Source organism: Acipenser ruthenus, chromosome 14 (assembly GCF_902713425.1).
Source record: "Acipenser ruthenus chromosome 14, fAciRut3.2 maternal haplotype, whole genome shotgun sequence".
Taxonomy (NCBI): Eukaryota; Metazoa; Chordata; class Actinopteri; order Acipenseriformes; family Acipenseridae; genus Acipenser; species Acipenser ruthenus.
The window spans coordinates 30,984,974-31,000,636 of NC_081202.1; the positions used below are offsets into that span (position 1 = coordinate 30,984,974).

At 40.9% G+C, this 15,663-nt stretch overlaps 1 protein-coding gene across 4 annotated transcripts in view; it reads left to right on the top strand.

The window, feature by feature from the left end:
* dusp16 (dual specificity phosphatase 16) overlaps positions 1 to 15,418 on the top strand; it is a 50,837-nt gene extending 35,419 nt beyond the window's left edge. For all 4 annotated transcript variants that reach the window (XM_058986342.1, XM_058986343.1, XM_058986344.1 and 1 more), the window contains 4 exons: positions 908 to 1,071; positions 3,616 to 3,775; positions 12,291 to 12,414; positions 14,134 to 15,418. In XM_058986342.1, the coding sequence (XP_058842325.1) occupies positions 908 to 1,071; positions 3,616 to 3,775; positions 12,291 to 12,414; positions 14,134 to 15,313 (1,628 nt within the window). In that variant the 3' untranslated portion in view covers positions 15,314 to 15,418. The remainder of the gene's footprint in view (positions 1 to 907; positions 1,072 to 3,615; positions 3,776 to 12,290; positions 12,415 to 14,133) is intronic.
* The last annotated feature ends 245 nt before the right edge of the window (positions 15,419 to 15,663 follow it).

The following is a 15,663-nucleotide window of genomic DNA, read 5'->3' on the forward strand; positions in this document are numbered from 1 at the left end:
ACTCCTTTTGTACCAAAACTGCACAGGAGTCTCTTTTTAGTGTAAGCATATGTAAACACTAAGCATCTAATTTTAATGATTTCAACAGCCAATGCTCTATGTACTGGTACTGTAAGTCATTGATACACAGCCCAACAAGTCAGTTCTAGTCTGGGTCTTTGTTCTAGTGATGTCCAAAATTAGTTAATGGACCCTTAGCAGCTTCAATCACCAATGTAGAACCTGCTTGGAATATAGACCAAGGGGGCCGTTTACCAAAAACTTAATTAGCATTGTGAGAGCATCGTAAGAACAACTTTCTCAAACTGCTCTACATGTCTCCTGATGCTCTTGAACTTCTACTTGAGTTTACAAGGAGTTTGGGCAGTAATCCACAGAGATTTAAAATACATTAAAACACCATTGGGAGAACACTTACACACCATTTGTGTGTAAGTGCACGGCAGCTAAACAAATAAGTCTTTTAACCCTTTAGTCATCCAAGGAGATTGAATTTGTTTTTCCCCAAATATACCCTTAAGTGATAGTTGAAAAACAAGTGCTGCTCATGAGAAAATCAAGGGGATTTGGGGAACTCAAGTCAAGATCAATTGGAAGCAGTTATATCTTACTAGAAAGAATAACCTTGAAGTCACAAGTACTGGTGTTACAGTGAAACTGCCCCTGGAGTGGAATGGTTCTTGAGATCCACCATTGGTTTAAATCAGCTGAGTAGACCCCAATGTGTTACTCGTAGTATGGTTCAAAACTACATGAGGTCATGTTTAGTGTTGTGTAGGCATTCATGGGCAGGCTTCACCTGAGTAAAAATCTGGAAGCTACTTATGTTTTTAAGTTAAGGAGAGGCAAGCTTGTGTACGAATGTGTGTATTTATTTATAGATTGCTGTACTATTCTCTCCATGCAGGTGGATTTGCAGAGTTTTTCAAGTGCTTCCCAGACCTGTGTGAGGGTAAATCTGCTGTGACCCCCACCAGTATCTCCCAGCCGTGCCTCCCCATAGCTAACATAGGACCCACACGAATCCTGCCGCACCTGTACCTGGGATGCCAACGTGATGTCCTCAATAAGGTGAGTACCAGCAGAGTGTCCAGCCCTTTTAATACGCGCAACTATGAGATAACAATAATTGCATTAGTGATATTTAAAATGTACATTTAAACAATGTCGGTGTCTTGGCATATACATATACATTCAAATTTATAGTCATCATAAAAAAGTGGAGCTCCATGATTTATTTCCACTCCAACCACATGTAAACATGCAAGATTATCAAATACACGGGCAGACAGGTGCCTTGATATTCCCTAGATTCTGCTACTCTCAAAAGTTTGCGCTAAATCATGTCGAGATTGTCACATCTGAATCAGCTCTTCACTATCTATATATATATATATATATATATATATATATATATATATATATATATATATATATATATATATATATATATATATATATATATATTATATTATATCTATTATATCCTTAAGGAATAGAAAGAAGACTAGTGTTGAATTGATAACAGAACTGGTGTCGTTGTCCATCCATCAACAGCCCAAAGCACCTTTTGAACATTGTTCCATAGTCCAATTTCTGTGTTCTTGTGCATATTTTAGCCTTTTATTCTTGTTCCCCTTTCTTAAGAGGTATTCTTACTGCAACACATCCTTTAAGTCCTGATTTCAAGAGTGACCTTCGTGCTGTTGATTTGATGGACAACGACACCTGTGCCTTCTGCCAGTTCTATTGTCAATTCAACGCTTGTCTTCTTTCTATTATCTTCAAGTATTGCTCATCCAATATATATATACACAGACGTGCTCAAATTTGTTGGTACCCTTACAGCTCATTGAAATAATGCTTCATTCCTCCTGAAAAGTGATGAAATTAAAAGCTATTTTATCATGTATACTTGCATGCCTTTGGTATGTCATAGAATAAAGCAAAGAAGCTGTGAAAAGAGATGAATTATTGCTTATTCTACAAAGATATTCTAAAATGGCCTGGACACATTTGTTGGTACCCCTTAGAAAAGATAATAAATAATTGGATTATAGTGATTTTTCAAACTAATTAGTTTCTTTAATTAGTATCACACATGTCTCCAATCTTATAATCAGTCATTCAGCCTATTTAAATGGAGAAAAGTAGTCACTGTGCTGTTTGGTATCATTGTGTGCACCACACTGAACATGGACCAGAGAAAGTAAAGGAGAGAGTTGTCTGAGGAGATCAGAAAGAAAATAATAGACAAGCATGGTAAAGGTAAAGGCTACAAGACCACCTCCAAGCAGCTTGATGTTCCTGTGACAACAGTTGCAAATATTATTAAGAAGTTTAAGGTCCATGGAACTGTAGCCAACCTCCCTGGGCGCGGCCGCAAGAGGAAAATCGACCCCAGATTGAACAGAAGGATAGTGCGAATGGTAGAAAAAGAACCAAGGATAACTGCCAAAGAGATACAAGCTGAACTCCAAGGTGAAGGTACGTCAGTTTTTGATCGCACCATCCGTCGCTTTTTGAGCGAAAGTGGGCTCCATGGAAGAAGACCCAGGAGGACTCCACTTTTGACAGAAAAACATAAAAAAGCCAGACTGGAATTTGCTTAAATGCATATTGACAAGCCACAATCCTTCTGGGAGAATGTCCTTTGGACAGATGAGTCAAAACTGGAGCTTTTTGGCAAGTCACATCAGCTCTATGTTCACAGACGAAAAAATGAAGCTTTCAAAGAAAAGAACACCATACCTACAGTGAAACATGGAGGAGGCTCGGTTATGTTTTGGGGCTGCTTTGCTGCGCCTGGCAAAGGGTGCCTTGAATCTGTGCAGGGCACAATGAAATCTCAAGACTATCAAGGCATTCTGGAGCGAAACGTACTGCCCAGTGTCAGAAAGCTCTGTCTCAGTCGCAGGTCATGGGTCCTCCAACAGGACAATGACCCAAAAACACACATCTAAAAGCACCCAAGAATGGATAAGAACAAAACATTGGACTGTTCTGAAGTGGCCTTTTATGAGTCCTGATCTGAATCCTATCGAACATCTATGGAAAGAGCTGAAACTTGCAGTCTGGAGAAGGCACCCATCAAACCTGAGACAGCTGGAGCAGTTTGCTGAGGAAGAGTGGGCCAAACTACCTGTTAACAGGTGCAGAAGTCTCATTGAGAGCTACAGAAAACGTTTGATTGCAGTGATTGCCTCTAAAGGTTGTGCAACAAAATATTAGGTTAGCGGTCCCATCATTTTTGTCCATGCCATTTTCATTTGTTTTCTTATTTATAATATTATGTTGAATAAAAAATCAAAAGCAAAGTCTGATTTCTATTAAATATGGAATAAACAATGGTGGATGCCAATTACTTTTGTCAGTTTCAAGTTATTTCAGAGAAAATTGTGCATTCTTCGTTTTTTGTGGAGGGGTACCAACAAATTTGCGCACGTCTATATATAAATCAAAGAACATTATATACACATACACATTAAATGAGGAGTCTTTTCTACATTTAACAATGTAAATTCTACCAGAATGTAACTGTCTGCAGTTGGCATTGTGTTTCAAGGGAAATGATAGAACAAAATGGGTTTTGTTTTCTTTTATTTTTCCTTTCAGGAGCTGATGCACCAGAATGATATAGTTTATGTTTTGAATGCCAGTAATACCTGCCCCAAACCTGACTTCATTCAGGAGTCTCATTTCCTGAGAGTGCCAGTCAATGACAGCTTCTGTGAGAAAATCCTGCCCTGGCTGGATAAATCTGTCGAGTTTATAGGTAGGCGCTTAAAGATTTCTATAAATTTTTTTTGGGTTTTACTATGAAACCCCTTTTATTTCCCTGGCATCAATTGTATCTAATTTTGCAATGTCTTTTTGCAATTGCAATACAACAACTATTTTTCCTACATATATTGCCAAACTGCTGTCTGTGCACTGTAATATCTTTGTAACTCAGGATTTGAGGTAATGGTCATATTTGCAGCGCAAATATTGACTCTGGGTGGCACACACAGTAAGACTGCAGATTTTAGCAGAGACGAAGCAGGGAAAAAATGGACCAGAGAAATTCAAAACCTATTTTAATATGTCAGCTGGCAATACAGTGTTCTGAGGCGTGGCATGTTGTCGTCTAACAACAATGTTAAACATTCTAAAAAATGAGTACTTTTTAATTGGTTATTTTAAAGAGTAAGTAGCGGGGTTCTGAAAAATACAGCGTTATACGTCCCCACGTGTTGCTACAACTGTTTAAATAATGCACCTGTAATTTTTCCTTTGATTGTTAACATCCTGACAACCTCTTACACTTATAACTTTGAAGTCAATTTTAAAGCTCTTTTTCAAAATGGCCACTCTAGTGCACTGAGGTTTGAGATCTGTCTTCTAAATCAGGGGTTCTCAAACTGGGGGTCGCGGGGATGTCTGAAGGGGGTCACAAATGATTTGGTAGATTCAACTTTTATGCATTTATTTTTAATTTATGCACATTGACTTACAAAAACAGCACGCCCTCCCTGTACTCCTTCCTTCATATCTGTGGGTCCCGTCTATCTTTACGAAACCAAAAGTGACTATACTGCTGTTTTTGGAGGTTACAGGCTAAACTGTGAAGGGTGAACAGCGAGTCTCTGTAGAATTGGGTATTATAATTATGTGGTCCTTTCCTTGACTTTTCTCACCGATTTATTCTGGTAATCATAAAAGAGGAGTCAAACAATGAAGCAAAGAAGAGTTCATCTCATATGAAACTGTAAAGCGAGTCGCTCTACTTTCCAAGCAACCAGCTGAGCGACTTCTGTAGACACAGGCGATCACGTGGCAATTCGTCAACTCTGATTGGTTCTTATAATGCTGACTGCACGGCTTGCATATTAAGAAGCTCTAATTTTAAAAATGTCGGCGGTAAAAAAAAAAAAAATTAATCGGTTTTCTCCAACTTTTACGCGACTTTGTTTTTTTCTTTAGGGAATATGGCATTTAAAATAACAGTTGAAAAAATAACAGCAGCCAACTCTTCCTCGTTAATTACTGGACACATTACGACCTGTGTCACCTCGGTTGTCAAAAAATAAATAAAATACAATTCTAAGCTTGTAGACACGGGAGAAAAAAAAAAAAGAGTGTCAACTTGGTTGTCCAAAACCAAAAAAAACTACTTCACCTTGTAGATTAGAATAAAAATGTAAAAAAAAAAAAAAAAAAAAAAACTCGGTTATCATAAAAAAATGAATCTTGTAGGCGCGGGAACCTTGGCACAAGTAATTGCTCAGATGTGGACACTGCAATTGCTCGCAACTGAGTTGCGCGATTTCGGGAGGAATTGGGTTGCGCAACTGATCGCTCAGGTATGGACCCGGCATTATAAACAAAGTGACCAGTTTACAAAGACAAGCTTTTTTGTTGATGACTTTGTTTTAGCGAACTACCGTATTCCTTCTAATTTAAGATGCCCTCAAATTTAAGACACAGCCCAAATTTATCACCCTCAATACGTATTTACAAAGATACAACCTCGATTACGCTGTTGTATCATACAAAACTGACACGGAACTTGTTTATTGTGCCGCGCACTGTATAGTACTTGGCGTCTCACTTACAGCATCGCACATCCTGGCAACAGCAAGCACGACACAACACTGCACGGCATCAGGCAACACGTAACCCAGCAACCGCAACAGCACTGAACATTGCTTGGCATGTCAAAAAATAGGGGGGTCTGATCAGCATTTCCGATCTGTCCAAGCTGGTACTGTTTGTTAGAAATGCTGAAATTGTAAACGTTTCTCTTGGAATTCCTCAGGAAACTTGGTTTGTTTTTTCTCAGCAGTGTCACATTGCTGCTTGTGTATTTGTGCAGATGCCATTGTTGTCTTTTTCTCTGCAGTCAGTCACGTTGCTGTTTGTGTACTCGGGTAGTCACGTCTTTTGTTGGCGATTTTTTTAATATACGCATCACCTATACTGTACTCGAATTTTAGGACGCAGGCTATTTTTGAGAAGCAAAAAAATTGTTAAAGCGCGTCCTAAATTCAAAGGAATATGGCACATTGTGTAATAATATGGATCGTTTTTCAAAAAGCCTGCTTCTAAGACTGCCAGTGAGGAATGTGAGCATGGAAGTCATGTGTCAAAAGCAAAAAGTCGGAAATATGACAACAAATATATTGAGCTGGATCTGTGACTAACCCGCAACCGCAGAGTGTTCTTTTGTGGTGAAATACTTGCTTATGAAAGTATGCTGTCATTTAGAAACCAAGCATCCTTCCCTGAAGGATAAACCAATTTTTTTTTTTTTTTTTTTTTCCCCCAGAGTATGTTGGCAAATCTGAGAAAACAGGATGTCACTTTTCAAGCAAGCAGTGTGAATACTAAAGCTCTCCATGTGTCCTACATGGTGGCTTTAAGCCCCACACCATTGCTGAATCACTATAACACCTTGTGCTGCTGACAAGTCAGCCATTATTCTGGGACCTGATTCCGCAAGTAAATTAAGTTATATATCCCTTTCAAATGATTCGGTTGCACGGCGCGTCAGGTTTCAAGAAGTATGCTTTCAACAACAGGAGCACAGGCAGTTTTGCACTTGGGTTTGAACACACAGTACCGGCACAAATTATGGAAATAACAAATGATTTACAGTAAGACTAGGGGTAGAGATTGTATTACCATTTTCCCTCTCAAACCCTTTACTTATTAAATATCTTGTATCCCTGAATAGATCTCCTCTTAAAAAAATATGCTAACTATTTAGCAAGACTTCTCACAAATTCAATGGTAACCCAAATATGATTAATTTACTAACATTTGTTCTCGATGTTACCTAAAAAAATATTTTCCTGAGTGGTGAGTGCCAAGACTTCTACAATATTCAATGCAGTGCTGTCCTTGGCAGTCCTCAGCCAGAAAACCATTTTTGGAATGTCATACCCAGTCATTCTGCATTGGTAGTAAGTGGATCATATTTGGGGTACCACAGCACTTGTGGGAGAGACTGTTCATTAAAATATCTTGCATATTTTTAAAGAGGAGACCATTTTCTATTCAGGGATATAAAGATATTTAGTGAGCAAGGAGTCTAAGTGAAGTTATCCGGCAACAAACTCTCCATCTCCAGTTGTACTGCTTTCCTTGAAAAAGGAGAATATTTCAGGGTTCCATTCTACTTGTGAGATGTCTTGCTCATTAAAATATTATCTATTCAGGGATACCAGGGTATTTAGTAAGTAAGGGGTCTCAGTGAGGAAACATGGGCAATACAATCACCACCCATAGCCTTGCTGTAAATCATTCATTTCCATAATTTGTGCCGATACTGTATATTCACGGTGTTCATTAGGAGGAATTGGCAGTTGTAGGAGGAGTAATTTAGAAATCAGCCAGACTTTGTAGTACGTCTCTTTTGGTTTCTTTTTTAATGCAAGTGAAGTACTGCAGCAGGAGCGAGATGGCAAGGAAGAACTGGCAGGTAATTTATCGCGTATCCCAGGAGACTGAGCGGGAGCTTAAGCCGGAGTTTTGTCAGGAAATCCAAACAGAGGCAAAAGAAAAGAAGATTGTGTGCGCTCTATAGGGCTCCCCTTTCACCAGAATCATCATCTGGTTCATACCAGAATCAGTACCAGTGACCCGGTTCGGTCCGGTTTGACACCAAGACCGTTACCAATGCTCCATTTTTTGTGCAGTCTATGTACACAACAGTTTTCAGCACCAGTCAGCTTGCTGTCTGTTCTTGTGCACATACGTTGCACGGCTGAACTGTTTTTTCAGCCTTGCACCATGCCTGTCATTCACTTTTTGTGCTGGTTGCAAGAGAAACATTCCAGCAGAGCATAAGCACGACAGGTGCACCCACTGTCTCTGGTTTCCACACTAATCCTGCTTTTCTCCCAAAAAGCATTTCTGTTTGCCATAACCAGTCAGTGGAATTGGAGGCCTTCCATCTACCTCCTTTCCAGTCTGACAGGGAGATAACGCTCTGTGCAGTTAGGGCACTGGTGTATTATGTTGACCGCACCCAGAGTTGGTGGTAATTTAGAGCAATTGTTTGTTTGCTTCGGGTCGAAGTTCCACAGACAAGCCCTGTCTAAACAGTGGCTGTCGAGGTGGATTGTAGACAGTCAGGATTGCATATAATCTAGCCAACCTGCCCCCACCAGAAAAGATCACTGGTCACTCCACAAGAGGCCTTGCAACCTCTTCAGGGTTTACAATTCGTTTTAAGGTATATGGCTACTTACAAGGTAATAGGGGCACCGATCTCTTCGAGTAAATGGTGCATTCTGCAGTATTTTTGCATAGTTTAAGCATGTACTAGACTAGTAGTGGTCTGCTTGCAGTCTGACAAAATATTTCATTAGTGCAATTTGTTTCAGCACTGCTCAGAGCAAGGCAAGATCAACAAGAAGGAAATTTGACTTTGAGCATCAAGGTCCCTGCAATACAAAACTGGCAAAAAATGAGTATGGAATTGGTGACCGCACCTTTTAATTGTGTACAGTTGTAATATGGGAAACAGCATGCTGCAGCTCCCATGCTCAGCGTTAGTGATGTCCTGGTCTGACCGCATGTAAAAGACTGCTCTTATGATTACATGTTAATGTTTAGTTTTCAGTAAAAAAAAAAAAAATTTTAATTGCATACAAGTTTGTTCTGCTATATATGATATTAAATACACTACAGCAAGCACATTGTCATATTTTAGATGTTTTAATTAGCACAATCTGAGAGTTAAATGTAGTGAAAGGCAGTTTTTTTTTTTTTTAAAGCAAAGTAAGCAAGCTGCAGTACGTTTAATTTAATACCCAAAATGTTTTGGCATACACTTCAAAATTACAGTCCCAATTATTTCTGTGCGTTCTACTTTCACTTTAAAATTGACGTTTGAGAAATTAAACTTGTTTTCCCTGCAACAGCTGACCCTGCTTTAGTACAAAACTGTCGCTACATACTGTTCATTATGGGAATGTCTTAAATTACCATGCCTGCTGCTTTGGCTGAAGAGATATTATCAGCTCATCATCTTACTAGGGAATCTTCTGCACAATTAAATCATCCTTAAACTCCTTACAGTAAACAGTGTAACTGAGTCTGTTTATTTATCTAGGATATTTGCAGCTGCTAAAGAAGATGCAACAGACTAAATAAACCTGTTTGTGTTGATTCAAAACTTTATTTAGGCACTTTATGATTTGACTGGCGAAAGATAATGTTGGTGTATTGGAGTTCAGGAATAACACTTTTCAGCTTGATATGGTAAACTTTTCACTTTCTTTTTTGTTTGCATTACAGCCCTTCATTAAAAGGGCATTTTGTTAATGGCATGTGTGCAACACACAAACCTTAAGTGTGTTTTTATTTTTCGCTTCTATCACAACTGTTGCATGAAACTGGGGTTACCGTATTCTGCTGGTGTTAATAAACAGCACCTATCTGAACTTGCAAGCATTTCTATATCATCTGACAAGGGCTCAGCTGATATCCCATCATGCTTTTTTTTTTTTTTTTTTTTTAAAGGCGTACAGCCTGTATACCTGAAACTCCAATATGACAAGCTTTTTCTGGGGTTTTTGTGTGTAAGCATTTTTTTACATTTCGCCACAATTTGCAATTCTGTTTTAAATCCTCCGTATTGTAACAATAATATCCCGCGAACAAGCCTCCATTCCTAATTGTAATCTAATTTTAAATCTCACAAGCAGAGTCTCTAAAAAAAATGTAGGAATGTGCTGCCACTCAGTAGTTGGAGTGGGTTTAAAGTTTTCAGAATGATATATACAAGTCAGGAAGGAGGGGCATTGCCCAGCTGCACTGGGAAAGGTGGTTTTGTAGTAGTAGTATTTTATTTATTTATTTATTTATTTATTTATTTATTTATTTATTTATTTATATATATATATATATATATATATATATATATATATTTATTAGTGGTCAACGTGACGGTATGACAAAAGATTGACTGAATGATAATACCAGAAAATTGTCGGAATATTTTCTAATAAGTATTTTGAAAACCCTGCTCTTGGGCGTTATTCCAAGGTGCAATTGTTGCAGACATTTGCAACTCTGCAGTATGGGCCACGCCTTACTTTTTCCCTGTTCACACTAGCATTTTTATACCGGTATTGTTGCAGAACCGTAACAAAACAGTACCGAAACATCTGTCCAGACTGGAGTTCTTGTCGGTGTCTCAAAAAAAAAACTTAAAGAGCAGGTTTCATACTGGTACCGTTTTGATACGACTTGGAACAGCTTAAGTGTGGACAGGTAAACGGACACAGTATCGATACAGTTAAGTCAATATTCTGAAGCACGCGCAAGTCTTGCTTTACAGTTTAAATACTTTAAACAGCTTTCCGTTATCTATTAATAACGATTGAACACCAAAACAAAATACTGTACATGGACGGGACGGCAAAACTTGCTGTATTACATAACAGCGGCTCCATTTCTAACAGATGTGACAGCGGTCGTAATGGAAACCTAGTTCAGAACCCGAACACTGTCGATTTAAACATACATGAATGTGGACAGGTATATCGCAACTGTATCGGTACTGTAACAGTACTGAACAGAGTTAGGACAGAAAGTCATTTCGTACCGGTATATTCTATACCGAAACAAACTGTACTAGTATTGTACCGATGCAAGTGTGAACAGGGCTTTTTACCAGATTCTACTGAATGAATGTCGTGCATCAGCAGAACCCTGTTTTTTGGGACCAGAGTGTTAAGGGCAGCTACTCATTCTGCCTTTTAACACACTTTTATTGTTCCACTTTGTCTTGGGGTAGTTACACACAATTTAATTGGACTTTTTGAATGCAAAACACAAAATCTCCTACTACAATACTCCCCCCTCCTGTAACGCTATTGTCAGGAGCCAATCCTATTTGTTTCGTGTCGCCCCGGTGTTGCCCTCGCGCCGCCTTTCGTGTCCCCTGTGGTGTGAAATATACTTTTAATTTTGACGCATCAGTGCAGATTTTAGCTTGTCTCTTCGTGTCTGGGGTGTAGCGGCCTTAAGTGTTTCAATCTTGGCAGTCCGGTTTGGCTTGCCAAACTCCCTTTATAGCTCTGTAACACAGTACAAGTTGAACACTGCTGTCTGGATATTTTGCTGTGTTAAAGACACGTTTGGAAAGGCTCTTGTAGCTTAGAAATAATTTTATATACCGGCCCTAAATGTGTTTTTTCACAATCTAGTATAGATACAGTACATGTTAATGGTGTAATCCCTAATATTTAAAGGTCCACTTTCCTCCCCTATTTAAAGCCGCCCCCCCCCCCCCCCCCCCCGTTGTTTAACTTTTATTTCCTAAAGCATTTTATTTAGGTTAAAAAGTCTCTTGAAGCCACACTAGAGAACAGCCCTCTCCTCCATATTCCACACCTGTTGCGGAGTCTCCAATGCTGCCTTTGCAGACAGAGTCCATCTCCAATTTGAACCCCACCTACATGCACTGTGCTCATTCCATCCTGCTTTTTACAATGTTTAAATGTGAGTGGCATAGGTACAGAGTTCAGTCCTCTGAAAGGGACACTCCAGCACAGAGAGCATTGGAAATATTAGAAATTAAAAGAACTGGGCAGCAGTGTGGAGTAGTGGTTAGGGCTCTGGACTCTTGACCGGAGGGTTGTGGGTTCAATCCCAGGTGGGGGACACTGCTGCTGTACCCTTGAGCAAGGTACTTTACCTAGATTGCTCCAGTAAAAACCCAACTGTATAAATGGTTAATTGTATGTAAAAATAATGTGTAAAAAATAATGTAATTGTATGTAAAAATAATGTGGTATGTTGTAACAATTGTAAGTCACCCTGGATAAGGACGTCTGCTAAGAAATAAATAATAATAATAATAATGAGGGGCAGTGACATTTCTACTGAGCTATTCAGTCTATAGGAAAATGCATTTTAAAAAAGTTACTAGGGCTTTAACAGAATCTATTAACATGGTTTTATGCGCCATATCAACCTAACAGTTTCCAGTCCAACACAGGAGAATTTCGAATGACGTAAACATTTGCCAACATATGAAACATGAAAAGCTTAGCATTTTTAACAGATTTTTAAAGCACTACAACACTTGCCATATGTAACATTCAATACAAAAACTCTAATTCTTCACCAGTGTTTTAAAAGGTTATTTACTTCAATGAGTATTCAAACTATTGTGTAAGACACCACAGAATTATATTTTGGCTTGAGAGAGATTCCTCCAGTACTTTTGGCTTAAGAAAATGTATTGTGAAATACTTGAGTTAAGAGGTTATTTTTCACTGTCTTTCCAGAAAAAGCTAAAGCATCAAACGCTCGCGTTTTGGTCCACTGCCTAGCTGGAATTTCCCGATCTGCTACAATTGCTATTGCCTACATCATGAAGAGAATGGACATGTCACTCGACGAAGCATACAGGTACATTGCTGTGATACTGAACCTCAAAACAGCACTAAAACTGCCTGAAATATGTTTTTCTTAATACAAGATAAAAAACACAAACACAGGAAAGCATAATGCCGTATATAAATGTCAGGTTTCAATAAGTAACTGCTTGCTTGTACTTTGACTTCTATTTTTCTAGAAACCTGCTTGTCCAGTTGCGATGAAACTTCTTTAGTAGTCTGTCTGTCTAAACGTCTGTCTAAATGTATCTAGAGAACCCCTTGTTCAATTATGTTTAAACTTGCTAAAGGACACCATTGTATTAATAGTAGCATAATTCAGGGGCTGTCTGTATTTCACACTTGCATGGATGAAAGTGACTGATGATCATTTTAACTGAATCTCCTGGGGGGGAAAAAACAATCTTTTTGGCTGGGGGCCACCTGGGGTCTGCACACGCTCTGAGCTATGGGTCTGCACACGCTCTGAGCTATAGGTCTGTATATGCTCTGAGCTATGGGTCTGTACACGCTCTGAGCTATGGGTCTGTACACGCTCTGAGCTATGGGTCTGTACACGCTCTGAGCTATGGGTCTGTACACGCTCTGAGCTATGGGTCTGTACACGCTCTGAGCTATGGGTCTGTACACGCTCTGAGCTATGGGTCTGTATAGGCTCTGAGCTATGGGTCTGCACACGCTCTGTAAACAAAAAACCTAGGGCTCCCGAGTGGCGCATCCAGTAAAAGCACTTGCCTAGAGTGCAGGATGCGCCCTATAGTCTGGACGTCGCGAGTTCGAGTCCAGGCTATTCCTTTGCCGACCGAGGACGGGAGTTCCCAGGGGGTGGTGCAGGGGGAGTTCCCAGGGAGGGTTAGGTCGGCCAAGGTGTCCTCGGCTCACCGCGCACCAGCGACCCCTATAGTCTGGCCGGGCGCCTGCGGGCTTGCCTGTAAGCGGCCCGAGAGTTGCGTTGTCCTCCGACGCTGTGGCTCTTGGGTGGCTGCATGGTGAGTCCGCAGTGTGAAAAAAAGCGGTCGGCTGACGGCACACGCTTCAGAGGACAGTGTGTGTTCGTCTCCGCCCTCCCAAGTCAGCGCAGGGGTGGTAGCGGTGAGCTGAGCTTAATAAAATAATTGGCCATTCCAAATTGGGAGAAAATAATAAAAATAATTGGCAACGACTAAATTTATTAAAAAAAAAAAAAAAAAAAAAAAGCCTACCAGTATAAATTAGTGGCAGTTATCAGTGCTATGTTTTGAATGCAGTTTATTCATATTGTCACTTTACAGTGCTGGCAGGATGCAGCCTGCCTGTTTCTCTCCCGGTCAACTGTATAATTATTAAAAGCGAACTCCACCACCGCAGGTACTTTTAGTGTACTCTCCTTGTTGTTGTTGGTGTGTGTGTGTGTGTTTTTTTTTTTTTTTTCTTGTCTGACAACTCAGAAATCACTATTTGCAAGCAAAGACACGACAGGGAGTTGAAACTTTGCTTGCAGGGACTAGAGTCAAGTTGAGTCATTTGATGGCAAGGAGTAGAGTCACGAAAAATTGCGACTTGATGTTGAGTCATTACAACTCTGGATGTAGGTCATGGTGATGTACTTGTTAATGATGCTCAAACAGCAGATCTAATTTTGTATTTACAGATGTGGTGAAGTATGTTACTAAAATAGGTGTTTTATTAGACCACTGTAGGATAGTTTAGAAGATACTGGTTTTACTGAAAATTATTCTTTTTCTTTTCATAGGTTCGTGAAGGAGAAAAGACCAACCATCTCCCCCAACTTTAACTTCCTAGGGCAGCTTTTGGATTTCGAGAAGAAGATCAAGAACCAGACAGGGCAGATGGGAAGCCTTTCTAAGTTGAAACTGCTGCACCTGGACAAGGTCGGCGACCACAGCTCTGGGCAAGAAAGCGTGCTTAGCGAAGGCAACACAATCTCGCACAGCCAAAACTACTTATCTGAGAGCTTAGATCCCAGCCTAAGAGAACCCCTTACACTGCCCTGCACGCTCGCCGATTCATTCATCTTTAACAGCGCAGAGGAGTGTTTGCTGGCACAAAGTCTGAACAGCCTCCATGTCTGTACAGAACAGCTCCAGGATAGCAACAAGCTGAAACGCTCCTTTTCTTTGGATATTAAGTCATACGGGTCAGGCAGTAACGGGGTAGCCGGAGCAACGCACATATTCTCCTCTTCAGAGGATAATGTGGAATACTACAAGCCATCCATTTACGTGGAAGGCAGCAAACCTTGCCAGTTCTCTCCCGTAGAAGAGGTCTCGGAACAGATGACTCCTGAAAGGAGCCCGGACTCGGAACAGGCAGCCACAGTTGACCCAAGCAGTAGCGGCAACATCAGCAGGCAGCCCAGCATTCCCAAGACCTCTCTCCCCACGCAGAGATCACACCTTTACTCGCTGCAGAGGAGCGGCAGCATGGAGGACAACCACAAAGCTGCCAACTTCTTGTTTGGCCTGTCCAGCAGCCAGCAGCACCTTCCTAAGTCAAGCTCTGGGGTGGGGCTGAAAGGTTGGCACTCAGACATCCTGGCACCCGCAGCTGCCTCCTCTCTGGCCGGCAGCTGGTACTTCTCTGCTGAATCCTCTCGCTTCTACTCCATGTCAGCCATATTTGGAGGCGGGGCAGCAGGGTCTGGCTACTCTTCAGGCTACAGCTGTGGCCAGCTGCCCATAACTGGCTTCGAGCAGGCTGGGGCGGTGCGCAGGCGACAGAAACATGGTGACCGGGGCAATTCACGGCGCAGCTGGCATGAGGAGAGCTCCTTCGAGAAGCAGTTCAAGCGGCGAAGCTGTCAGATGGAGTTCGAGGAGAGCATGTCGGAGAACCGGTCCCCGGAGGAGCTGGGGAAAGTGGGCAGCCAGTCGAGCTTCTCGGGCAGTATGGAGATCATTGAAGTTTCATGAGAAGCAGAGCAGCATGAGGTAGTCCTGAGGATTGGGCCTTTAGAAAAGCCTAAAAGGGATTCTTCAGGCATGGTGAGACAGTATTGGGGGGGGGGGGGGGGGGGAGTGAAGTGAAGTGGAGTGAAGATCACCCCTGTAAAGGTGGCTGGCTGGTTGACCGTAAAACAAACAAAAATCAGCATATTTTCCACAATAAGTCATAAGTGCACTTTGCCCAAGACTGAGCCGTTTTTTCTCACCTTTCCTTTTTTGTTGCTTTTAGCACTACAGAGTCAATTTTGGCAAAACAGAAGGTTCTCACCCAGCTGTAATCTAAAGCTCAATTCAAACTGGACTTTGTAAATAGTGGC